The sequence below is a fragment of the Gossypium hirsutum genome, chromosome D10 (genome assembly GCF_007990345.1).
Source record: "Gossypium hirsutum isolate 1008001.06 chromosome D10, Gossypium_hirsutum_v2.1, whole genome shotgun sequence".
NCBI classification, from domain to species: Eukaryota; Viridiplantae; Streptophyta; class Magnoliopsida; order Malvales; family Malvaceae; genus Gossypium; species Gossypium hirsutum.
In genome coordinates, this window is record NC_053446.1 from 23,699,293 (window position 1) to 23,726,212 (window position 26,920).

A 26,920-nucleotide genomic window follows, 5' to 3' on the forward strand; every position below is an offset into this window, starting at 1 on the left:
CTAAGTCAAAATTTCAGCTAATTAATCTTGGAAAAATTTTGCTTTGGCCCTCCTTTTTCGCTTCTTTCTTCAATCCAGCCCAATTGTTTCCTTTTTTCTTCTATTTAGCCCCAAATTACATTCCTGCACAAAATTCAATAAATATGGCAAAATTAGTGGTGCATTCTCATAAATTAACCAATTTAGTTACATAAAATATGTAACTTTAGCATTTAATCACTACTGCATGGGAATCTAAAACTATATAATATAAAATTTATTGAGAAGGTTGTAATAAATATAAATTTCCAGTTTCTAGAAATCATTTACTATACAATTTATTCAAATTTTCTAGGTTCGAGTGTTAGTTTGTCTTTGGTGATAGTCTACTTTTACTTCCACGGGTTTTTTACAAATAAGAATCATTTGGATTGTATAGTACCATATTCAGAGTAAAGTTTTGCTAGTTACTACTTGATTTTGTGTATGTGTGTGCGTTTTTCCCCTACCAAAACAATTTCTTTCTTCTGTTGGTAGAGGTGGCCTTTTTTATCATTTATAAAGCGTCATTATGACTGGAATCTAGTCTCCTTTGAGTAGTAGATAACATTTTCTGTTTTCTTTCAGGATGAAGACGAAGAGGATGAGGAGCAAGGAGGACTGAGTAAGTCCGGGAAAGAGTTGAAGAAGCTATTAGGGAAAGCTAGTGGGCTTAATGATATTTGTTTTCTTAGACATTTGTTTTCTTATCGTAAGAATATTTTTAACATTGTAACTTTTAACATTATTGTAAGAATATTTTGAATTATACTTTAGTTATCAATTTATATCATATATCTTTCGTTGAATTTGAAGTATCATTTAGATTATTTGTTTTTGGTTGGATTTCATGTTACAGGAAGGGTTGTCTATGGATGAAAATTGAATGTTATAAATCTGCCAAAGTTAATGGCGTTTTTTCATAAACGTCGCTAAAGAACGGTACTTTTAGCGGCGTTTGTGATAAAAGTGCCGCTAAAGGTCATGTTCTATAGCGGATAAAAGCGTCGCTAAAGGTCATGCTCTTTAGCGGCGTTTGTGATAAAAGTGTTGTTAAAGGTCATGTTCTATAGCGGTATTTTTGTCACATAAACACCGTAAAATTTAGAAGCGTTGTCTATAGTGGCACTTTTTTGCGGCGCTTTTTGCTGCAGTGATTGTGTTAATCGGGATCTTAGGTTAGCCTAAACACCTATCCTAAGTTTCGAGAGTAAGCATTCCTATTCCTTTTGCCTCATTTTGCAAAATGGTGATTATGTGTTATGAGGTGTGGTAATTGATGCAGCAAAACATGTGATACGTGATTTGCGTTAGTAAGTGTTATGTGATTTACTGGTTTTAATGCACTTATATGTGATCTAATGAGATTGTGGCTTATTGAGCATTGTGTTAGCATTTGTAAGTGCATCAAATGTGAGTATGATAAGCATGTTATGTGAAAGTGATAGTGTTGCGTATATGATGATCAATAAAAGAGGAATTGTGTAATAAAATAATAGATAATTATGTGTTAATGTGGATATGTTGGCCTTGTGATCTCTTGAAACTGTTGGATATACTTGGCATGTAATAGGATTGTGAGACATGTCAGACATTTTGAGGCATTAGTGTGTTGGAGATTCATTTATTCAATTTGTGCGATGGGGTTCACTTATGTTTCATAGTCTCAAGGAGCCAATAAATCAAAATGGAAATGTATAATTTTTTACTCAAGTGTCTTGTGAAAGAATATATATTTGTCCTATGTGAGAAAATGAAACATTAAAATGATGATTTGGCATGACGAGAAAGTGTTTGTGTACTTACTTTTAGTATGCTCTTGCTTAATTTATGTTATTGTGTATGCTCGGTGTTACTTTTGAACATTCACTGAGCTTGTTTAAGCTCACACCCTTTATTTAAATTCTACATAAAAATAGTGCATTCGGGGAGTGTGAAGTGGGCAAGGAAGTGATCCGCGCAAGGAATCGTGGTTGAGTATTTTTTATGGTTTTGAACACTTTGAATAAAGGCAACGTGGATTGTTATTTTGGGACTAGACTCATGGATTGTTGATAATGTTTTTGGACTTTTATTGTGGATATTTTGATGCTTAAGAATGATATTGATGATACATGCTATGTTTTCTTGATGAATATTGTTGACACCATTTTTTTGATAAAAAGGGGTCGACTTGGATTTTGAAAATAAAAACAAAAATGGGAGTCGCCACCAATCCTTTTTGATGAGGTGTGATCGTATCACCTCAAAAAGTAGTTGTCTTTAATAAACGATTTGATTTTATTAAAACAACGATTTTGGTCCACGAAATTCAGAAAAACAGGTTTGGGAGTCGATTACATACGAGAAAGGATTAGCACCATCGTAACGCCCAAGATTGGTACCTAGTTGATTAATTAGTGTCTTAGTGTCGAAAATTGAAAACTTTAAAGAGATTTAAAATACGGTCCTCGAAAAACTCGAATGACATGGATTAAGATTTAGGAGGATATTTGGCTATCTGGTCGAACGAGAAATCGAAACCCTGCACATTAGGGCACGTTTTCTCGAATTTTCAAACGCAAAACATTGCCTTATTTTGAAAATTTTTAAAAGGATACTTGCCTATTTGGTCGAACGAGAAAAATCGAAACCCAGCACATTAGGGCACGTTTTCTCGAATTTCCAAATGCAAAACATTGCCTTATTTTGAAATTTTTGAAAGGATATTTGGCCATTTGGTCGAACGAGAAAAAATCGAAACCCAGCACATTAGGGCACGTTTTCTCGAATTTCCAAACGCAAAACATTGCCTTATTTTGAAATTTTTAAAAGGATATTTGGTCATTTGGTTGAACGAGAAAAATCGAAACCCAGCATATTAGGGCACGTTTTTCTCGAATTTCCAAACGCAAAATATTCCCTTATTTAGAAAATTTTTTCTTTTTGAAGTATGGTGTTAATATGCATAATGGAATAATAAACATGATAATGTGAATAAAGATAATATGAGCAAAAACAAAAAATAAATAAAAGAAAAATCCAATCAATTATGTATATACAATAACAAGGGAATAAAAAAACTAAAACATTTAAAAAAAAGGACATATAAATAAATAAATAAATGAACAACAAGTAAAACAATAATATCAATGAAGAAAATAGATAAAAATTATAAAATGTAAAAATATGTATGTATATATGAAGGAAATATACATGTATATAGATACATAAAATTATGAAAAATATGAGAAAGATATGTATATATATACATTTTAAAATTATTAAATATAAAAGTTTATGTAAGTATGTATATATATGTATATGAAAATATGGTACGTATGTAGATATGTATAGATTATAAAATATATATAAAAAATACAAGTAGGTATATACGTATATATATAGATAAATTATAAAAATATGTACACATATATCTATGTATGTATATATATTATAAAAATGTATATAACGTATATATATAAATTATAAAGTATATAAAATACAGAAGTATGCGTAAGCATATAAATAAAAATGTGCATAATTATCTATAATTAAATCTAAGATTTAAAAATGAGCAAATAATAATAATAATAATAATAATAATAATAATAATTTGAAAATACGAAGAGCTAGAAATAAATAATGATTAATAAAATGATACGATGAGATAAATATGCATATATATAACAAAAATAAACAAATAAAATAAAAAATAAAAAGTAATCCAAAACTAAGTTATATAATAAAATAATAATAATGAATAAATAAATAAATAAAAGGGAAAATAAAAACTAATAATAAATAATATCATATTTATTGATAATAAAACAAACAAAATACAAAAGGACTAAATTAAACCTTAAAACAACATTCGGGGTTTAAATCCGTAAATAAAGAAAAGTAAAGGCCCGGGACTGAAATAAAGCGTGCTGGAAGGACGAGGGACCAATTGGGAAATATCCCCAGTCCCAATACGCAATATTTCGACGAGGACCAAAATGGAATACGAAGAAAATTACATGGCAAAATTTAAAAAAACAAAAGGGACCACATTGCTCAATGGTGCGAAAACAGAAGGGCCTAACGCATGAATATACCCTTCACCGCAGAAACACGCGGATCCTAAGGGCGGACGGGTCGGGTCACGGGCCAGGGCCAAAACGATGTCGTTTTGGCATCTGCGCCCCACTTGTAAAACGGCGTCGTTTGGTGTCCTTATTTAAACCAAAATTTTCTTTAAAAAATCATTTTCACACCTTTTTAAAAAAAATTCAAACCCCTGTTCTCTCAAACTGTCTATCTGGCTTATGGCGCCGGCGAGCTCGTGTGGTGGCTTAAATTAGTATTTTGGAAATTTGAGCATGTTTAAAATGACCAAATGGTTCAAAATGGACATTTAGGCTCATTAGGAAACCTTAAGATGCTGGTTTGTTATATTGAGTAATGATTTGTTGGAGTAAAACTATGGTTGCTAGCATGATGGTTACATAATATGTCAAATTTCGCTATGATATGTTATGGTGTATGTGAGCATGTTCCAGTTGTTGTTTGAAGGTAATATAACACATTTGAAGTGAGAAATAGCGTCAAATGCATGAAATGATATGTGTAGTAGTGTTTAAACTTGAAAAATACAAGTTTTAAACTGGAATTGTAATTGATGTCTCGACGTCATTCAGATGACATCCCAACGTGGGATCGACGTTGTGACCCCTTCCAGAGCTCGTCCCAACGTGCTGCGTCACATCTTCTCGACGTGGCGTCTGGCTTGTCCATGACATGTCTTCACAGCTTTGCAATTTAGTCCTTAGATTTTGGTGACATAATTGGAGTCCCAAACGTTTACGTAATGCTTTGAAAATTCATATACCAAGGTATTAGATGCTTAATTTTGTAAATCTAATGATAATTATTTAATTAGATTATCTTTAATACTTTTTCATTATTTCGATTTAGTCCCTAAGATACTTGTTTTTTAAAATTAACTAAGAATTGCTAATCGAATTAAACCGATTCTTTGCCAAATGTTCCTAAAAATATTTTAGAATTAAAATGTACCTTTAAATCGATGAAACACGTGTGTTTGCATAATTTAGACATGTAATGACGTTTTTGCCCTTATGCCTCGTTTGAGTAAATTTTGTTAGAAAAAGCATGCAACTAGGTTTCAATTGTTTATTCATGTCTTATATATATGAGTTGAATGCATGCATGCGACTTACGTTGCAGTTTGAAAAAGAAAACAAACAGTTAATGATGTGTGAAATGTTATGTTGTGTTTTGGGTCACTTCGGTGACTAATGTGTCGTGTCGGATTCAGGTCGGATTGTCCCGGTCAGGTTTGGGGCGCCACAATCTTACTAAACGGTTGCTCTAAAGATAATATTCTCATAACCCTTTATCAATTAATTATTAATGTTAATCAGTTCTCACATACTTAGCACAATCCTAAACATCTCTTACTGAATGGTTGCTCCTTACATACTTCGCGTAATTCTAAAAGGTGGTTCACCTTATATCATCAGCGTAATCCCAAATGGTTGCTCTGCCTTCAAGGCAAGCCTAATTTCAAATGGTTTCTTCAGTTTCAAGGTTAGCATGATTCTAAATACTAGTGAATTCTTGTTATGATGTTATTCCAAATACTTGCGAATTACCACAATTTTTTGTGACAAGAAATACAAACGATTGTTATGATTTAATTTTAAGTAATACGCCAAACAAATTTTATAACTTAAATTCAATATTTATTTTTGTAATACTTAATTTTTTAGTTTATCAAATAATGACCTAAATCATATATTATATAAAACAATGTTCTCTTGCTTTTTTTTATTGGAAACTCTTCCATTAACACAATTGCTTTACAGAAGTTATAATTACCAATTCCAATGAAATTTCTTGCAATATTATTCCAAATTAATAATTCAATATAAAGCCAAAGTAATTCAAGATATTCCAAGTATTTTTTTAAAGAGACTTTCTCAAACAACCTTAATATTTTGAATTTATTTTTTAATTCCAGTTTTTTATAACGTCTCTACAAGAGCTTAATTTAAAATTTATATTTCTATAGAAGATACTTTATTCAAATTAGAATTGAATATGTTTTGTAGTGATCAATTCCGCACATTGTTTCAATGTTAAATTAGAATACCTAATATTTTCATATCAGTAAAAATTTTAATCCGTACCAATCATTTCAGTTCGTTCCGGACAATTCGAAACATAATACATCATTCAATATATGAATAATATTAAAAAATATATAAAATTTTTATTATTTTGCTATAAAAACTTGACTAAATAAAAAAAACTGCATCAAAATATAATTTTAAAACAAATTTAAAAAACTGGACATTTTCAATATTAAAATATAATTAAGAAAACTCATTCACTCGATCATCAGAAAAAAACATCATTTCACCTTGACAAATTTTTATTATTAATTTTAAATTTATTTGAATGATAATTTTTTATTTATTGATTATATAATTGATGAATATTTTTAATTTATTTATATCCATATATAAAATACATTTAAAAAATAATGATAATTGTATGCTACCAATTTCAGTAGAAAAACAATCTTTTACCAATGCGATACTGTCCTTGATTTGTTCGCCTAACACCATAGTTAGAATCTTCAAACTTTTTATTCAAAATAATTGTATGAATTTAACCATGTTTGCATTTTAGTAAATTCTGACAAAAATGTAAAACCAGTATGGGAAATACATGAGACATGATTCTCAATTCTTATTGTATTTAGTAAAAAATCTGACAAACATGTAAAATCTAAATTTCTTTTCATGAAAAATAATATATTCCACAATATAAAGAATAAATGTCATTATATCTTCCTTACAAATCATCAACCTATAAACCCTCTGAAACCAAAACTCTCCGTAACCCAAACCAAAATAATAATAATATTTTATGATATTGGTACAACTATACCTAACAAGGAAAATCAGAAAGGATTTTTTTTTTTTTGGGGGGGGGGTAGACTACCAGTTGACCAATACCATCAAAAAGAAAAATGAAAAAGAAAAACCATCTGATATACTACGCAATTGACACTCCCTGAAAGAAGATCGGCCTCCCAGAAACAACAAATCTGGGAAAACCTTAACCAATAAATTGACAAAACGTGAAGAAATAATGGAAAAGAGCGGCTGGTGAAAAGAAATGAACAAGAAAGTGGTTGAGACGGGCATCTTCTGCCCAAGAATCTGCCAGTCTCACCAAACCAAAATCACAAACTATGTGCACTTGAACCTCAACCTTATGAGGTTCAATCAACTCTACGACCATATGAACCAATGAATGCTGTAAATGAAATGAGACTTTCATCAAACCACTTCTAAATGAATGAAACTCAAATTTTAATCCAAAACTCAACTCATGATGCAACAGTGGCAGCAGATGCCTTCTCCATTTTCTCCTTTCCAATCTCTGCTCTCCTCTGTTCAGCATGCTGAGCAACACCGTTCGCAAGAGCTTGATAATGAAAATCCAGTGTCTGTGTAAGGTTCTGGAACCTCATAGGATCCGATACTTGCAAAACTAGATTTAAAATTGGGGGTAAGTGAAGAAAAAGGTCCTCTTTTCAGACAACGAAAAGAAAAAATCAAAAGAAATAGAAGTTGCATTTAAGAAAATTTAGGCTAATCAAACATTTACCTTTGACTGTATCCACAAAGAAAACAAAAGGGTCCACTTCATCAATTGGAGACTGTAACTCCTCATCATCACTAAAATCATCATCGGAGTAGTCATCATCGTCATCATCATCATTTTCATGGAAAGCCTTAGCCTATAGAAAACAAAGTCAGCTGAACTTCAATATTGAAAGTCCAGGAATCCTTTTTCCAGAAGGATCAAAATAAGGAAATACCTGTGCAGCTAATTTTTGAAGCCTGATGCTATCCGCTTCATCGCCCTCCTCTGCATCAACTCCCATTTCCTTGTCAGAACCATCAGCATCGTCGTCGTCGTCATCATCAGACTCAAAACCATCCATACCATCATCATCTTCAGCCTCTTCCTCCTTTGCAGCTTCTGCTCAAATATATAAGAGGAAAATCCAATATTATGGCAAAAGATGGAAAACGAAAACCTCCAAAAGACAGCAATGCCAAAGTCAAAAGAACACAGTTCGCAAATGAAGTTCACACACAACAGCTACTCATAAGTGCAGGTGCGCCTGTCCATGCACACCTAAACACACAGAGAGAGAGAGAGAGAGAGAGAGAAAGACCTGCAACTTGATCCTTGTATGCAACAAGGAGATCAAGGGTGGCCCTGAACACACGTCCAAGAGCCTCCCCATCTAACTGTTCACCAGGAAGTGCAAGCAGTGAAGTAAGGCCCAGGCAGCAAACTTTCTTATCATGTTCCCTATAGAACCCAGTTAACTTGTAAAGTCAGAGCCAGACAATACCAAATGTAAAAGATTCATTATAAGATTAATAATGTTACACGCAAGGCTTGTATGGGGATTGATGGAAGATGCTCAAAGCAAAAACAAGACTACCGACCGCTTAAAATTAACCCGTCGACCACTCCTCCTAACTTGCTGCAACAACTGAAACCAAAGGTTGAACACTTCCAATGTAACACAAAACTTGTTCAATATGCTGAGTGTCAAAACCGCATTATAATATACTGCATTGGCAATCTGGGTTAAAGAAAACCAGCATTGTGTTAGAAAATCACAGGAAAATGCTGTTCCCGGGAACAAAAAGTGTTCTGAAAGAAAACCAAAGCAACTTGCAAAACAATAGCAGTATTTATGCCCAGAAGAGTAAATTGCTGGCAATGGCAACTTCAGACCAAATTTTAACATAAGAGAACAGTCTAGATCCTAACAAGAACATTTTGATACAACAGACACTGTTACTTCAAACCTGAGACAAGAAGCAACAAATAATATTTGAGACAGATAAAACATATCAAAATTAGCTTAAATTGGCAATAAATCAATCCACTAGTGTTTTCTTATTGTGTTGTATAAATTTGATGCATTAAGTACCCTTGTGAGTGAATAATTAAGGAACATCTAATTTGTAATATTTACAAGATATAACTATCCGAAGCATGACATAAACTTGCAGAAAGTACAGCTAGGTCCTGACACCTTACCACTTGTACAAGAAGACATTTCAACCTTGATTTCTCTGTTCGACGCAATCGATCAAGTGTGATTCTCAGGTATGGTTCAACCCAATGATCTACTTGCCCTCCACAGTTTTGAAACAATACTTCTATCAGCTTTGGAGCTGGCTCAATGTCGTTGTCCTCTAAATTTTTATCTGTCATGATCTGCCAAAGAAAAGCAAAGAGCATACGCCTTATAAACTGAAGGGACTGACATAAAGAAAAATTACAAGATAAAAACAGAAGAATATTTAGTTCATTTTCATTTTTGCTGGAAAGTTGTCCATCTACAGGCAGCTTTTATAAACACAAATAAACTCACAGAAGAAATCATATTCCAAAGACTTTGCTGGTAGTCTGGTTCCTTGCAATTAAGAAAATGAGCAGTTCCCCTGGATATATAGTTGTCCAAAGGAACCAAAATATCTGCATGAAAACAGTTACTACTTAGAAACAACTCAAAAATTACAGATAAATTCAAAACTAGATACTGATAAACTGAAATTGGACAAAAAGAAAGTCTGAAACACCCCACTCTCTGTTGTTATCATATAAAATACTTATAAGGACCCACGAGAACCAACAGAAATGAAATGTGCACATTCAATCATAAACAATCTGAAGGTCCACATTGCATTGGCAGTCCAATCCCAGATTTACACATGTTAGTCTCAGAAACTATTCCAATTACCAAAACTTGGAATAATGAGGATTGTTTTGTGTAAAAATCCATGAAAAATATATTCAATATCAAGCAAGTAAACTAACATAATTAATTCTATCAACAAATTTGACACAAAATAATTGCAATTTATTTGGCAATGAGGATATTAGAAACAAATGCATTGAACACAAGTTTCAGATCTGTAATATCACTAACTTATCATACCACTGACCGTAAAATTTTTAAACTGCTGAGTGTGAAGTCTAGTTAAAAAATTTAAAAACATTCATATTTGGAATTGATAAAGGAAAAGAAAAGCGGAAAAGGCAAATGGAACCATACTTGGAAAGAAGTCTATAGCCCAATCAGCTAATGCTTCGATCATCAAAGGCCAAAGGCTCCACATATCCAATGAAATAGTTGGAGAAAAGAAGGTCATGTATGAAACAATCTCCAAGACTTCTTCAAAAACCTCTGCATAAGACCATGAAAAAGAAATTGACAAAATACAATATTATACAAGTCAATTTTGGTAAGATTGAAATGCTACAGCTGAAAATCTATTCAATTTCCACTTCTATATTTCACTTGGCGGATTTAGAAACATCAGTTCTTTTAAACAGTCTTAACCCTAGAGACACAATGGTTTGACGGTATCTTTACAACAATGCTATTATATACAAATTTAAGGGGGAAAAACCAGAATTAAACCAAGGCAAATTCCCATTTCACATTCAAACTTTAGATTGTTTCATCAACTCGTACTATATACTCATTACTTCTTGTTTCTGCCTGCCCCAGAGTACGCATCACTATTAAGAAAATAAAAACATAAAAAAGCAGGGATGAGAAAAAAGGGGGAACACATTACATACCTTGTCCATCAGTTGTCAACATTCTTCGCATGATTGGAAGCAAAGTTGGCTCCACCTGAACAAAAAGGTGTGGAAGCCTACTAACTGATTCAAGTATCGTGCTTATGGCACGCAAACAACCAACTGCAGCCAGAGCACCAGGATCATCGGCTTCATCATCAGCTTCTGCAGTGTTCATACACCTCCAGAACGCAGCTGCCTACAAACAGATAAATGATAGTTTTAAGTACAGACTATTCAAAATTTAGTACTTATACAAATGATGGCAACATGCATTACCAAATTCTGACATAAACCAAGAGCATAAGGCGCCATCTCCTCTCCAAACTTGTCAACAATAGTCTCCAGAGTAAAAACAAGGTCCTCATTCTCAACTTCGTTCATAAGTTTAAAGATCTCTGAAGGAAAAGAAATAGCAAATCGTTGACTAAGTTGAATAATGAAAAGTAACTATTTGCTCTGTGAATGTTGACTAGAATAGTGTATGTGAAACAAAAGTTGAGAAAAGAACAAAAACTAGAATGTTCCAAAGAGCCCAGTAAATTTTGAACAACCATCAATAATCAGAGACCATTAATGAGACAAACAACTTCCAAATACCACTTACCATCAAGTAATTGAGGAAGAATAGGACGAATCTCATTTAAATCTGCATGCAAAACAAATTCGTTTCTGTTAAGCCCTCAATACTCGGGATAAAATTAAAAGGTGTGAGTAGATAGAACCATCAGCCATCAAACTACAGATTCAGATTTGGCTCAAGCTAGCTCAATCCAAACCCAACTTGTACAAAATACAATAAAGAGAAAAGTAAAGCTATATACCTCTGCAAGCTTCTACAAACGATCTTAATGCAAAAACTGAATCAACACGAACAGGAAGCTCTGCATCACGCAACCCGGAAACAATACTATGCAGTGCTTGGCGGAAATTATTCTGGTCAGAGAAATTTATATGGGCATACTGTCCTGCTACCCATGCAGCCTAATATCCAGACCACAAAAGTACAAAACTAAGAAAATTCTCACATACAAATATCTCCTGGAAACCTTGATTAAGAAGTCTTCAGGAATAAAGAAAAGGAAAATAAACCTTCGCTCTAAGATGACCAACAGGACTTCGGAACTCTGGAAAAACATGTTGCATCAACATATGCTCCAACTCAGATTTGTAGGGCTCAGTTTGTTTCAGTTTATCACAAAGTGCTCCAACAGCAAGGAGGGCACCATCTTTCTGTCGATAGGGTTTATATTCTACTGGTGCTGAATCATATCTGGAATAAAGAGTAGCATGAATATACCAAAATAAAACTAACATCAAAAGATACCAATATTCCCAGTCTCAGTTAGTTCCAAAATACCTCTTGAAAATTTCCACAATGAATTGAATAAACTTTTGAAGATTCTCTTTTCCACGTTTTCTTACTAACTCACTGACAAAATCCATGGAAGCGGTCCTTGGACTATATAAATCTTCAATTATATCTGCAATACAAAAATTTAATGTATGAATCAGTCTGACCAGTGCAGGGTTTTGTAACACGCACCAGGTATAGTAGCTTACCGTAGCCCTTCCTTACATACTCATGTGGATCTTCTTCCCAAAGCTTTTGATCGTTGTCATTGAAGCACATGAGAGGGAAAACTATTTCGAAAAGGAGGACATCAAGCTGTGGCTGCAACAAAGTATACATGCTATTCTTCGAGATGCTGCACATAAAAAAATTTTTTTGGTCAAAATCCATCACTAGCATTTCTGAAAACTTTAAAACAACTTGCATTATAGATGCATAGAAAGAGTGAAATCTGCGATCTCATCTATAGTCTTGAATATTGACACAACTACTAAGGCCACCAATAAACAATTCTACAACACAAAGCAAGAGCACAGGAAATATATTTATAAATGTAGTATAAAATTATAATAAAATAATGATTTTTTATCAAGAAATGACCCAATCAAACTTCATAATTCATTACTATAAGAAAGAGAAATAGAATTAGGCATGACAAAAAAAAAGACTAATTATCACTACTACAAAGAAAAATCACGATTTTATATGATTCAGAAATGCTTAGGTAATCATAAATCCATCAAGCTCAGCACATTGCTCTCTATCTCCAAGCAAACGCTATTGTTTCTGTTAAATGCTTAGGTAATCATAAATCCATCAAGAAGCTCAGCACATTGCTCTCTATCTCCTAGCAATAGAAAGAAAGTAACAGGTAACACTGGAAAGAAAATAATTACTGCAATGCTATTGTTTCTGTTAAATGCAGGCTACCTCTAGCCTAAAGAATTGTATGGTCCAGTTATCCTGAAATAATAGCCAGGCAAACAAAAGAATAAATGAACATCTTACACCGACTAAAGACTGTCAAAAGCACCAGCTATTGGTATGACTTATGCAGAAAGATATTGCGAACCTGCTGCTTAGATATTGAAGAACAAGGTTGGTAACTCTGTCAGGAAGATAGCCTCCAACACGAACAACTCCCAATAAATTTAAGTGGCATTCCAAAACTTTTCCTGCATAATTCTTCTGAAACATTTGAGCAAAAGCCCTGTTTTCTGGATTCCTAAGCTTCAAATCTCCAAACCTATCAAATAGCCATCAAAATCACAAAATGCCTAATAACATGAGCCCTATCATAAATTACTTCAAACCATGTTGCAATTTTAAAAACATACCGAGTGAATAACCTATTTAAAATATGTACGGTCCATTTCTTCACCTTCCACCACCCCCATGATTTCCTGAGCTCAGGATCTAAAGGCTGGCCTTCCTGAGGTACAGGCCTCTCCAGAACATTTAAGAAAAGCATCATCCAAGCATTGAACACATTTGGATCAAGTAACTGCTTTGGAATCTCCAACTGAAAATTAGACAATAGCCCAAAGATGGCATATGAATCATACAACTCTCATAAAAACAAGTCACAGGAAACAAGCTGTAGTAGAAATATAATACAAGTTTGCACAAAATATTTGGCATGTGATTTTTCCTGCAGCTCCAAAAATCAGCAAAAATTTCTTTTCTACATTGGATTAATTAGCATGCTAGTAATAGATTAAGAAACTTTGTACATCTGAACTAAAAAGAAAGTAAAGACTGCCTATTATTTTATTGGTGATAACATAAGGAGAGATCAAGAGTTCATAACAATAGCACTATATAAGATAAACAAATCCGTATCAAAACAGTACAAACCATGATAGGTACAATCTCAAATAAGAAAATTTTCATTACATAATTATGCCAAAAAGTTGGAAGTAAAAATAAAAACAGAATATGGAAAACAGGAATGAATATAAAAAAGAAGTAAAATACATGTCAAAAGCTCCCCTTTAGCACCCCATTAACAGATCAAGTGATAAATACAAAAAAGATGCACTATAAAACCAGTAAATTAAAAACTTACATAGATTGATGACCAGAAAATTTTGCAAATAAGCTTGATCAGATCTGCTACTTCCACTGATGGTTTGTCAATCTGCACAAGTTTATTAAATATATTGAGAAGATGAGGAAATGTCTCTTCAACAATGTGTTGAACAGGAGTTCTCTCCTCCTCCGACTTGAACCTAGAATAATAAAGAAAATGATGAACTTAGTATTACAATAAAAAAAGAAAAAAATTTCAACCACCAAATTAAGAGAAACAATTAGTTGTTATTTGTATTAAAACATTATAACACTTTTAAATGGAGAAAGCTGCCTTCTAGCATATATTGCAACCAAGCATTAACGCCATGGAAAGGTGCTAGTTGAATTAAACAAATACTTCCATCACCTTGAGTGAGCAACTTGTATTAAGAAAATTAAGATATGAAAACGACAACAAAGAAACCATGCAGACAAAAAGAGAAAAATATGGTGTATGCTTACTCATATTTCCTAGCAAGAATCCGCAACACAAACAAAGCCCCATAAACCAGCTGATCTTGTAGGTTATGCTTTACCCAGTCGAGAAGACGCAGCCAATGCTCCGGATAGTCAGCGTTGATAATGGTCTTGAGACACTCACCCAATTGCACCCTGCAACAAAGCCAATATGATGAATCTTACAACTTACTCATGTAATCTGCACGCACTACCAATGAAACAGTAAACAATTCAAAGAACAATAAAAAAAGGGGCCAGCAAAGAATTTTACCTCAACAAAGGAGGAACTTCAGCCACATACACAAGAATATTATCGCGAACCACATCCTTATCACTTGGAGAAATTTTTTGTTGCTCATCTACATTTATTAAAAATAAAAATATACATACGTCCATATTCATAGATATAAACATAAACATCAGAAAAAAAATACAAAGAAAAGAATGATTGAAATTTTGAATACTTGGATCATGAGGAGCCCAATTCTTAGCAATGAAGTTCTTAAAATGAATAGAAGCAAATTGACGAACCGCGATATCGCGATTATTATCAACGATGATCTGCAATAGTCTCACCAGATGCTGAGGCATATACTGGAACTGAAACCAAACAAAATCCAAAATCCAATAAATCAATCATTTGATCTAAAAACAAATTATCAAAATCAATTACTAACAATTAAAAAAAGAAACCTGATTAAGACTTTGTTCAGCAGCTTTGCGTTCAGCAGGATTGGAACTAAGAGCAGCTTGAAGAACAAGAGTAAGACTGGGAAGATCCATTTTTTTAATCAAAAAATTTTAAAAAGGAAAACAATTCTAAACCCTAGCTGCTCAAATTCAGTACAATGAGATGAGAGACTAGGGTTTAGACTTGAGAGAAAGAGATGGAAATTGAAAAAAAGAATAAAATAAGAAAAAGAAGAAGAAAGAGATGGCAGTATGCGGAGGGAGACAGCTAGAGGTTGAGAGAAAGAGCGAAAGGGGGGGCTATTTAAAAAATTAGGGTTTACGGTTTTTTGTTTTTAACTTAAAAAAGCAACACTTTACTTGGTTTTACTTTTACAAGCAGTCAACTTTCTAACGATGTCGTTTTGACGTTTAGCTCCAGAGTCCAGAGTTAGCAAAGGAGAAACCGCCCGCACGTGTATCTCTCGGCGACTGTGTTCAGTTTTCTTGTAAGAAAATGATTATTTATTGGGTTAGGCCTATTTAGTAAGGCTTAAAAAAAGCACTTCACTCGTATTTTTTAAAAAAATATGGTTAAAATTTATTTAGCATAAGAAAAAAATTTTCTAATTAAATTTTATAAATAATTAATATTTGTTGTTTAAAAATATTTAAAATTTATATTTCATATATTAAAATATTAACAACAAGTTATAATAATTTTTTATATTCTTACTAAAATATAATAATATTAACTAATTTAAATATTATTTAAATATATATTTATTACTTGATAATAACATGTCTAAAATGAACATTTTATTTCTCAAAATCACTTTTTGACAACAATACTAAACACTTAAATTTTAAACCAAATTTTTTAAAATCACTTCTCAAAAGTACTTTTTCACAACACTTTTTAAAAGTATTTTTAAAAGCATTGTTAAACTAGCCCTTAATAATTAATAATATTGGGTATACTAACAAAATATCACTAAACTATTGCCTTTGTTCTATTTTGGTCACTAAACTATTAATTTTTTTATTTAATCACTATTTTTTTAATCAAATATTTTATTCACTTTCCAGTTAGTCATCGTTAGATAAGTGACAAAAGCTAATGTCGGCCTTTTTTATTAGTTTAATAACAAATTTAGCTCTCCAATATACATTTTATCATTTTGATCTTAAATATAAAATATTAAAAAAAATTTACCCTCAATATTTACAAAAATTATCAATTTAATTCAAATTCTAAAAATTCAATAAATTTAACCATCAAAACTTACAATATTTTTCAATAAATATAACCTTCAAATTACCATCAACCTGTTGGAACATTTTCAAATATTTATAGTATTTCAATAATTATAAACGAATAGGTGTAATTAATTAAAAGATTATATTTTTTGATTTTTTGAAAAAAAATTTAACTATTTAAATAATATTATTTGAATAGTTATAATATTAAATGAATAATTATGTGTTTATTTTAAAGACATTATTATTCAGAAAGACACCTATTGATGAAAGATGTCTTTATGAAGAGAAATGAAAATTCCTATAAATAGGAATAAGATTTCATTTGGAAAACATACTAACAAATTCTAATTTTCTTTCTTCTTTTTTTCCTTTATTTTCTAATATTATTAGATTATTTTATAAAGTATTACTGCAGAAATCCTTTGTAGAAATTGAGTTTTTGTTATACATTGCTCAGTGCGCAGTGGACTATTCTCGTTAGTGCAAAACGCAAATAGTCATTGGCTTCATCGTATTCTCAAGGTTAATTTGTTTGGAACTCATTTGCACACCGATGTCGAAACCACCTTTTTGAAAAACAAAAATTTGGTTGTCGACTTATTAAAAAGGAAAATTCGGGAGTCGCTACCGATCTTTTATTGAGGTGTGATCGGATCACCTTGAAAATAATTTTAGGTCTGTGAATTTTGAGAAAAACAGGTTCGGGAGTCGGTTACGCACGAGGAAGGGTTAGCACACTCGTGACGCCCAAAATTGGTACCGAATTGATTGTTTAATGTCTTAATGTCAAAACCTTGAAAAGATTTTAGAATACGATCCTTTAACGAGAAACTTTGAATAAACCAAATTGAATGATAAGACAAACTCATTTCGCAGAAATAAATTGCCACACTCAGTGAGTTAGAATGCAATCAATCCAATCTTTGAAATTAGATTTGTCCCTTTAAAAGAATGTGTTTTAAGAAGGTTATTCGATTATTTAAATTAATCGAGAAATCAGAATCCAGTAAGTTAGGGTTCAATTTTTAGAAATTCTTAAACATCAAACATTGCCTTTATTTTAAAATCGGGATAACAAAATGTCATATCCAGTAAGTTAGGATCCAACATTTTGAAGTCTCAAAAGCTTTATTTTAAAAGTTGGGGGTTTTAATATAATAAACACTTGGCTATTCAAATTCATCGAGAAGAATTGAAGCCTAGTAAGTTAGGGCACAATTCTCTCAGGAGCTATGAACATAAGACTTTTTAGGAATTATGAAATAAAATGGTTATAACACTTTAATGAATTTTAATTCTTACAAACAATATAATTGAAAAGCAATATATAAAACAAAAGATAAATAGCGAGCTAAATTTATACTAGAAACAATCAAGCAAGTAATATGCTAACACAAACATTCTTCAATCATGTTATACAAACATCTATATTAATAATTGTGCAACCAAAAGATTAATAATCGATATAAAAAACTTCAAAACAATAAAATAAAGAAACAATAATAACAATACATAATATGAACATTTGACACAATTTTGATAGTTGGACTAAAAAACAAGTAAAAGGTTTGAATAAATTTTAATGAAAAATAAAAAAGGAAATAAAATCAACGAATAACATAAAATTAATACCTACATTTTGATTTATGAAAATAAAATCTAGTATAAATAATAGTATATACATGATAAAATATATAAAAGTTAAATAAATGAAATAAAATAACAACTTTAAAAGGAATAAGATTTCTATACATAAAAAGATTTGAAATTAATAACATATTATTATATATATACGTACGTATACTAAAAACACTATATATACATATATATAAAAATATGAAGTATTATTTAAAAAAAATTGAAGTTAATTATATACATTTATACATACGTGAATCAAAACAAAAAGGTATGTACATTAAGGTAATCTCTAAAACATATATAAAAATATTTATAAAATTAAGTAATGAATGTATAAAATAATAATGCATAATAAGAAATTTATAGAAAAATTAAGTTAACTAATATATATATATATATAAAGAATATTAAATATAATAACAACAAATGAAATTAATGATAATAAATTAATTATTCTAATGAAAGTAGATCTATTTTGAGTTCAAACAAAATTCTAAGGGTTAATTTTAAAATAAATGAGCAAACGCCCGTGTTGAAAACCATTGAAAATCGCAGGGACCATTATAGAAATTTAACATAAAAATCCTCTTTGGCTTACAGACTGAAATACTCAAAACGGCGCCGCATAACCGTGGATCAAATTGCAAACAAAATCAAATAAGCGATTCAAATCAAAAGATTGAAGAAAATCAAATTGAAACCCCACAAAACAAGAGGGGCTTGTCGCGCAAATACCCCTCCCCATGCCAGAACACGCGGATCTAGCCGCAATCTGGGTCGGGTCATCGGGTAAGCTCAATACGGTGCCGTTTTAAACCATTGAAACAAGGTCTAAACGGCACCGTTTCAATGATCAGCATTAAATAAAAAAACTAAACATAAGAAACCCTAAACAATCCTTCTTGCGCCGCATCAGAAACCAAAAAAAAACCCCCTTCCATTTGTGCCATTCAGAAAAGATTTGCTTAGAGGCCTTTAAACCATCGCCTGACTCCGATTGCGACGGAGCAAATGAAGATCCGGCCAAACAGGTAAACTCCTCGCTCTCTAACCTTATTTTCTCTTTTATTACAGTATTGTTAATGAACAAAAGAGCCAAGAAAAAGAACAAAGAAATGCGAAGAAAAAAAATGAAATCACCTTCCCCTTTCTGCTATATGTTCTCTTTCTTTTCTATTGATTTTTCAAAAAAAAAACCCCTTTTTAACAGTGTTGTATTTGGCTTTATATAGCCGAAAACACAAAATATAATAAAGAAAATAATTCAAAATCCTCTTTGCTATCTCTATTTTTCTATTTCTTCCTTTTTTTTCTGTTGCTTCAGTTGCGTTGCTCGTTTGTTTGTCCTTTGCAGGTGCGAGGCCGTACGGTGACATACACGCGCAGACTTGGCACGGAGGCGCAGCACGCGCGGGGATCTGGTTCGGCTGCGGCGCAAGACCAGAAAGCTGCTGAAGGCTAGGGTTTCACTTGGAATCGGGCCATGTAAACTGGGTTAGAGTATTTTGGGCTCGGGTTGATTTAGGATAATGTAATTGGATTGTTTATTTGCAAATGGACTTTTAATTTTTTTTTTACTATTTATTGGGCCGGGCAATATTGGGCCATTACAACCGAAGATAGGTGGGGGTGAATATAACCTTAAAGATAGTGATTTGATACACGCCTTGGAGCCTTGTCCTATTTCTTCTTTTTCTATTTGAGTTTCGTTCATGTGTTCGAGATTTTCTTCACCGAAAATTTGTACTTACACAACCAAGATTAACCATTTATTAAATTCATATATTTTCAATGGAGAATTTTATTTTTACACCAAAATTGGATAAACAAACCAATAATGATCACATATTTTCTCTTCTTATATTTTTATTTATTTAATCGACACATCACAAAAAATTAAATCATCTAGATTTATTTTATTTAATCTTTCTATAATTTTTCATCATCTAATTAATTGATAATATATATTTATAAATTATCAATTTATAAAATATAAATCCTAAAAATGATAAATGCTCTGGTTATAAGCAATATCAAGGATATGTTTCTATGTGCAACGTCAAGCACCAGCATCATTTTTTTTTATCTAAATTTGTGAAATTAAATTTTTAAATGACAATTTTTTTAGAGTTAGAATTAAATTTATAGTAATTGAAAATTTATCATTTAAAATTTTTTTGAATTAGAACTAAATTGATAAATTTTATAAATTTTGAAGGCTAAATTTATAAAAAAATTTATCGAACTAAATTGAAAATTTTTGTAAACATTAAGGGCTAAATTTGTTGAATATTTTATATTTAGAATCAAATCGATAGAATGTGTAAATATTGGAGCCCTAAATTTGTTATTAGGCCAATAAAAAAACCCACATCAATTTTCTGTCGCTAATCTAACGGCAGCTAATGAGAGAATAGCAAAATATTTGATTTCAAAATTTGAATGGCTAAATCAAAAAAATTAATTATTCAATGACTAAAATAGAACGAAAAAAATAGTTTAATGATATTTTTATAGTTTCCCCAAATATATAACATTTTATATTGGTATTTGACAATTTTTATTTAATACACCTTTTTTTAGTTGGTTTTTTATTTTTTAGAATTGGTATCTAAATTCAATATCTTAATCACCCAAAATCTTACTCTTACAGAAAATCTAATCTAATATTTAATCATATAATCTATATACCATATATATTACAAGGTTATTAAATTTCTAATGTGTCACACTATAAACTTTAGCATGTAGTAAAGAAAATGAATATATATTTGAAGAAATGGTCCTAAAAGAATAATAAATTGATTATTTCAATGTTTATATAGACTAATTCAATTGATATTAATATTATTATTATTAAAAAAATAGATATGATCATACAAAAAGTTAAAGTTATGAAAGTATAGTTTTATATTAGAGTAAGTAGATCATTTCTTAAATATAACAATTATAATTATAATCATAATTGTCACATGTTAAGAAAAACCTTAAAAACTTTTCTCTTTTTTTCTTCAAGTTGTTTACTTCTTATCTTTTGTTTTACTCAACGACGATGCCAGCCTCCGGGTTGAATATCGTCCGCCTTTTTCCTCTCCCATCAACAATTTCTTTCTTTCTTCTTCTCATTCACTACACGTGTCTTCTCTCTTTTTAATTTACAGATCTATTTTGTGGGTATTTTTGTTGTCTTTACCAATTGTGATGGACAGATGATGGTGTCTGTCGTTTACTAAAACTCCACCGGCCACCAATAGTTTTTCTTAGAAAGTAGGTGGCTCTTCGTCAACTTATTAATTTGGTTTGTTTTGAGAGTATTTCAGAATAATAAATGATTTCACGTGTCGATTTGGACCCATATTGTCTTAAGTTTTATATGTTTTTTGTTTATTTTTCCATTGTTTAATAAGTCTTCAGTTTTAGAAGTTTTTGTCTACTCTTTTAGCACATTTTTTAGTATTGTTTATGTATGTAATCTTATTTTTACAAGTGATTTTAAAGATGATTTTGTTGTCGTCCTTTCTAGTTTGGTGAATGCTCGATTCTTTTGTCGATTTTTGCTCATCGCTTTGGACCATCCAGGGCTGATTTTGTATTAAGCGTTTGCAATCACTCCAGATATGTCATGCTTGAGTTGTGACATGTCATGCTTGAGTTGTGACAAAGCCAATTGTCAACGTGTCATAATGTTCTATTGATGTTGAGGTTAAAACCGATGGAGCTTTTACTTCACCGTCTATGACGAGTGTTTGTTATTTTTTTTCTTTAAATTGTATGGTTCCATTTATTGAATGAATTAATGAATTTACCTTTCTAAAAAAATTATAATCATAAGTCTAATTTTAGGAAAATAGTTTCTTAAACTTTATAATATTTTATTTATAAAAAAACAATTATTCATAATTTGTCAATTATATATATTTGACAGTATGAATTTAATTTGCTATATGGCATATTGCAATAACTCAATTATAATTAATTAAAGATAACAACTAATTAAAATAAATGACATAACAAAACATTAGACTTATGAATGATTCATGTATAAGTTTTCCTTTTAACAACTTTGGATGATATCAACTAGATGTGCTCATGGGCCGGACCCAACCAAAAGTTTAGGTATGTTCACTAGGTTAGGGCTCGGCCCGAAAAATGAGCCTAAAATATTACCTAAACTTGGCCCAGATAAAATGATTAAACCTAGCCCCGACTCGGCCCGCCCATATTAATTTTTTATATTATTTTTATATAATTTTTAATATATATAATACATCAAAAATATTAAAAACATTAAAATAAATATTTCCCAATAAATTTTGGAAAATATGTATACTTAAATAACACTAAGATAGATGCAACTTAACAAGCAAATGCCTCTTAAATAATAACAAAATTAACAATAAAACAAGTGTAATACAATATCCAAACAATAACCATAAAATAGTAGTAACATAATAGTAAAATGGTAGTAAAATAGGGAAAAAAACAATAAGAAAATAACATTAAAACAACAAAAAAAATAGTATATCTTTTTGTCATTTTGTGAATTCGACCCAGCTCATTTTTTAAATAGGCCTATATTTATATATAAATTAATTTAGAGCATGTATTATGATTGTTGTGAAAAAAAATAATTATTCACAAGTTTTTTTTAACAAAGCTCGAATTTGTTAAAAATCACCAAACTTAACTGAATCAAACTGCAATTATTAGTTTCAAATATTTCAATTTTTATTTAATATTGTTTTGGTTTCGATTTCAAAAGTTAAAAATCAAATGGAGTGGTTCGATTCAATTTTTGTCTAAAAATCGAACCGAATCGAACTGCACAAAATACACCCCTAATTATGAGTAGTTTTAAGCATTATATAAAAAACCATTTGTGGAGGGGAAAATTATAACATAAACCCCTCTACCTTTTTATATAATTTTTAAGTGTTATGCAAGTTGTATTTTCATAATAAATCTTTTTATTGCTTATATTCAATAATTCAATTTACAATTTTACATAATAAGTGATTATAAATATTAAAGCCAATTAGAAAATGTCTTTCTAAATTTATCATTATTTTTCTCCAATTAAATACACAAGTACATTTAAAGTAGATGTAACGTTACAATAAATTATTCAGTGATCTCAATTTTTAAATTTAGTTAACAATCTAATTTCAATAATTAAAAATAAAAATATATATAAAAGTAGAATTTCACAAAATTTACTATTAAAATATTTATATTTTTAAAATAATTTCAAAACATTGTTTATTTAGATTCAGTTTAATATCAATTAACGTTGAATATTATAAATTGCTTACACCATTTACCTTAACTCCAATCTATTTATTATATAAAAACAACATTATTTTCATCAAATAACACATTACTTTCATCATTTTCAAATTTTACAAGTTCATTTTCTTAATTAAAAAAAGTACTCCTTTATCATTTTCCAATACGAAATTAATTAATAGATTTTAATAATCACTACTTATAAATTAAACAAAAGGTTAAATAAAAAAAAAAACATGCAAGAACAAGTTTAGGTAACCATTTAATTATTTCTTTAAATTTAGCATTTAATTTAAACTAAAATAAAATAGTAAAAATGTTAAGTAATTAATGTTGTCTATATTCATACTGTAACGATATTGTAGCGTGAGACATAAAGAAATCTAAGCTCACCGTATTGAAAGTAAATACCAATCCAAAGAGACCCTTAATTAACTAAAATTTCATTTTATACTTTTTGAATTTAAACATCTATAACAATTCACACTAACTAAATAAAAAAATTATTACATTTTAAATGATTTATTACACATTTTTTGAAATTTATTGTTACTTTTAACTTCAATTTAATTATACTCTTTTAAACTTCATAAAAAATAATATATATATATATATATATATACTTTAATAATTATTTTTTCACCATACAACAAAAAAACATACTACATTTAAAAAATTTTCTTACCAATTTAAAATTTTGGAAATTACTGAAAGATTAATACAAATAAACTAGTATAATACATTTTTTTAAATATACACTATGGGTAAGAAAATATATAACAAGGTAAATATTTATGTTGATGTTCTCTTTAATTAACACGTAAATTAAAAAGTGAAGAAAATTATTTTTTAAACCAAATGATTTATCGTTTTATTAAAATTTTAAAAAAAAAACATAACCTCCGACAATTTTAAAATTTAAAAGACATTTTTAATAAATTACAATTTTAAATTTTAAAATTAAAAAAACCTATATATCAAATTTAAAATTGAAAAGTTGTATTTTAAAATTGAAAATATGACCAATTTATTGTTTTTTCTTTTATATTATATTATATTATATTTATTTTTTTACTAAAATAGGTAGAAGAGAAACTTATTTCTCAAAGTACTTTCTAGCACTACCACAACAATTAGGATTGTCTGAGTTTAATGTATTATCAAATCAACACATTTATCCGTGCATAAAACTTCTACATGTTAGTAGAAGGAAGCACACATAAGTATTATACACAATAACTCGACGATAGTGGTTGTCAACTTTAGGGTTAGTAAGTTCACCCTTCTTTCGCAATTGGCTCAACAATTATAATTAATACAATGGAAGTCGACTATGGTGATTGTCGACTTTCATTTTATAAAAACTCCACTTATTCCTCTTTTTTTCTCACCCAAATTCTTCTAATACTCTCAAACTCTCAAGTTATCAAGACATTTAACCATACAACTGTTAGATTTTTTTATTATTATTTACTTAGCTCCAGTGAGAAAATGATCAACCAATAGCCAATTACGCCTTGGATATGGTAAAATATCGGGTTTAATTTTTTATAATAATAATAATTAGTTATTGTATATATATATGGACTTTTCTAGTTGTAAAGTTATTTGTTTGTGATTTTTAAACAGTCAATAGACCAAAATTTCCTTCCCTAATAAAACTTAAAGTTCTTAACTCCAGATGATCTTATCAAATGACGTTTGGAGGATGTCGATTTGTATGGGGTGCCTAAAATGGAAAATTTTATTATCATTCATGAATTAGCTGCTGCCATGATCGAAAGATGGAGGCCGCAAAATTTTACATTTCATTTGCTTTGTGGGGAATCGATCATTACTCTGGAAGATGTCGCATTAATAATCGGCCTTCCAATATATGAGATGACAATAATTAGACCTAATTGCATCGACACGGAGTATTACTGCGAGCAATTATTAGGTGTCATGCCATTAAGGGAGAATTCAATGGAATTAGACGGTGTCGGTTAAACTGCATGTGGTTGAAGAAGCTTGTTGATTTAGCCCTTCTAACGCTACCAACGCTACCACTAAATTGGAGTTGGATTGATATGCTAAATTGTGGCACACGCTTTTGTGTTCTTCCTCCAACAATTAGACACTGAACGATCTATTTGAGGTAATGGAGCTTCTCCCAGTAGATAATGGGGTATTGTCTTTACTAAACCATTCTATATGCATCTCTGAAGTTGCAAATTCAATCCTCAACCCTTGCACCCTATTGGTGATGTAAAAATGATTGTCGCACAATAACACTTGCTATAGAAACCTAATTGCCCAATTATGCTCCCCACCAAAACGCAAATCAATGCAATGAAACTCATCCATATTATACGGATTTGTTAGAATTTCTTGGACCATCTCAAACTACATTAATACTCGATTTGACTTATGCCACTTAATGCAAGAAAAGTATATAAGTGGTGTGTAAATAGTAAAAACATCATTATGCATATAAAATAGTTGGTGAATGAAGGGCGATATTAGATATTGGTTGACGAACTAATTTATCTCTTTTAAACTAGTCTAGATATAACACCCCTCGACTGACATGATTGTTGGGTCCGAGCTATAGGATGCTACATACGTTGTCGGAGCAACAACTATAAAAAAACATTATAAATTTCAATTATCACAATTATCACATGCTATAGAAACTTTTTTGAGACTCAATCAAGCTTATGAAAGCTCATTTGTTATTCCGAACATAAAATAGAACCAAATTATAAAGTTTTCAAAATTTCAGATTAGGTATCAATATCCCTGACAAGTACCAATACCATTTTGAGCTTTTATGTTTAGAAAAATTGAATTAAAACCAAAGATATCAATACTAGTCATAAAGTACCAGTACCCCTTTCAAGGTATCAATACCTTACCTCTGTATCGATACCATTTGTAAGTTTGAAGTTTTGAAAAATTAGAAAATTTTGCTAAAGCATCGCTACCCTTTTATTAGGTATTGATACCTCATAGAAAAATGTCAAAAATATGCATTTTGGTACTTATTTCATGCCAACCTATCAACTTACCCAAATGGTGCGTAAATGCACACTTATACCTGCATAAAATCAAACCAAAACCATGACTAAACAATTCTTTTAACCAATTCCAAATATCCATTCCAACATTTCCACAATTTGGCATCAAACATATTAGTCCAACTTATACCAATTCAACCTACTCATTCATATATATAATCCTTTCAATACCATCATATAAACTATTATAGTTCAAACTCAAATATGCTACTATAAGCTACCAAGCATAATTCAAGTTCATTTGCTAAAAACTAATCATTTCAACAAGATATCAACATTACCAATTCAAGCATAAGATTGATCGCAACTATACCAACTTCCAAAGTTAACCAAAAGCATAGCTCATATACACATGCCATAAAATCAAACTTCAAAGCGATTAAAAGAATACCAAATTAATAACAGGCTAGTGCAAGCT

The 26,920-nt window shown here is 30.4% G+C and overlaps 1 protein-coding gene and 1 long non-coding RNA gene across 2 annotated transcripts; one reads left to right on the plus strand and one right to left on the minus strand.

The window, feature by feature from the left end:
* Window positions 1-6,792: 6,792 nt before the first annotated feature.
* LOC107914679 (importin beta-like SAD2) lies at window positions 6,793-15,575 on the minus strand. The gene is made up of 22 exons (XM_041102235.1): window positions 15,281-15,575; window positions 15,052-15,187; window positions 14,859-14,946; window positions 14,591-14,740; window positions 14,124-14,286; window positions 13,393-13,577; window positions 13,128-13,301; window positions 12,265-12,410; window positions 12,062-12,185; window positions 11,794-11,974; window positions 11,526-11,685; window positions 11,309-11,350; window positions 10,981-11,099; window positions 10,702-10,900; window positions 10,169-10,300; window positions 9,485-9,588; window positions 9,148-9,327; window positions 8,544-8,683; window positions 8,264-8,403; window positions 7,901-8,064; window positions 7,687-7,819; window positions 6,793-7,569 (listed from the first exon to the last, which is right to left on the minus strand). The coding sequence occupies exons 1-22, from the start codon at window positions 15,368-15,370 to the stop codon at window positions 7,406-7,408; spliced, it is 3,114 nt and encodes a 1,037-aa protein (XP_040958169.1). The 5' UTR covers window positions 15,371-15,575; the 3' UTR covers window positions 6,793-7,405.
* Window positions 15,576-18,772: 3,197 nt separating this feature from the next.
* On the plus strand, window positions 18,773-19,949 carry LOC107915838 (uncharacterized). Its single transcript, XR_001689292.2, has 2 exons — window positions 18,773-19,188; window positions 19,512-19,949. It is a non-coding gene; the product is annotated as an uncharacterized lncRNA (long non-coding RNA).
* The last annotated feature ends 6,971 nt before the right edge of the window (window positions 19,950-26,920 follow it).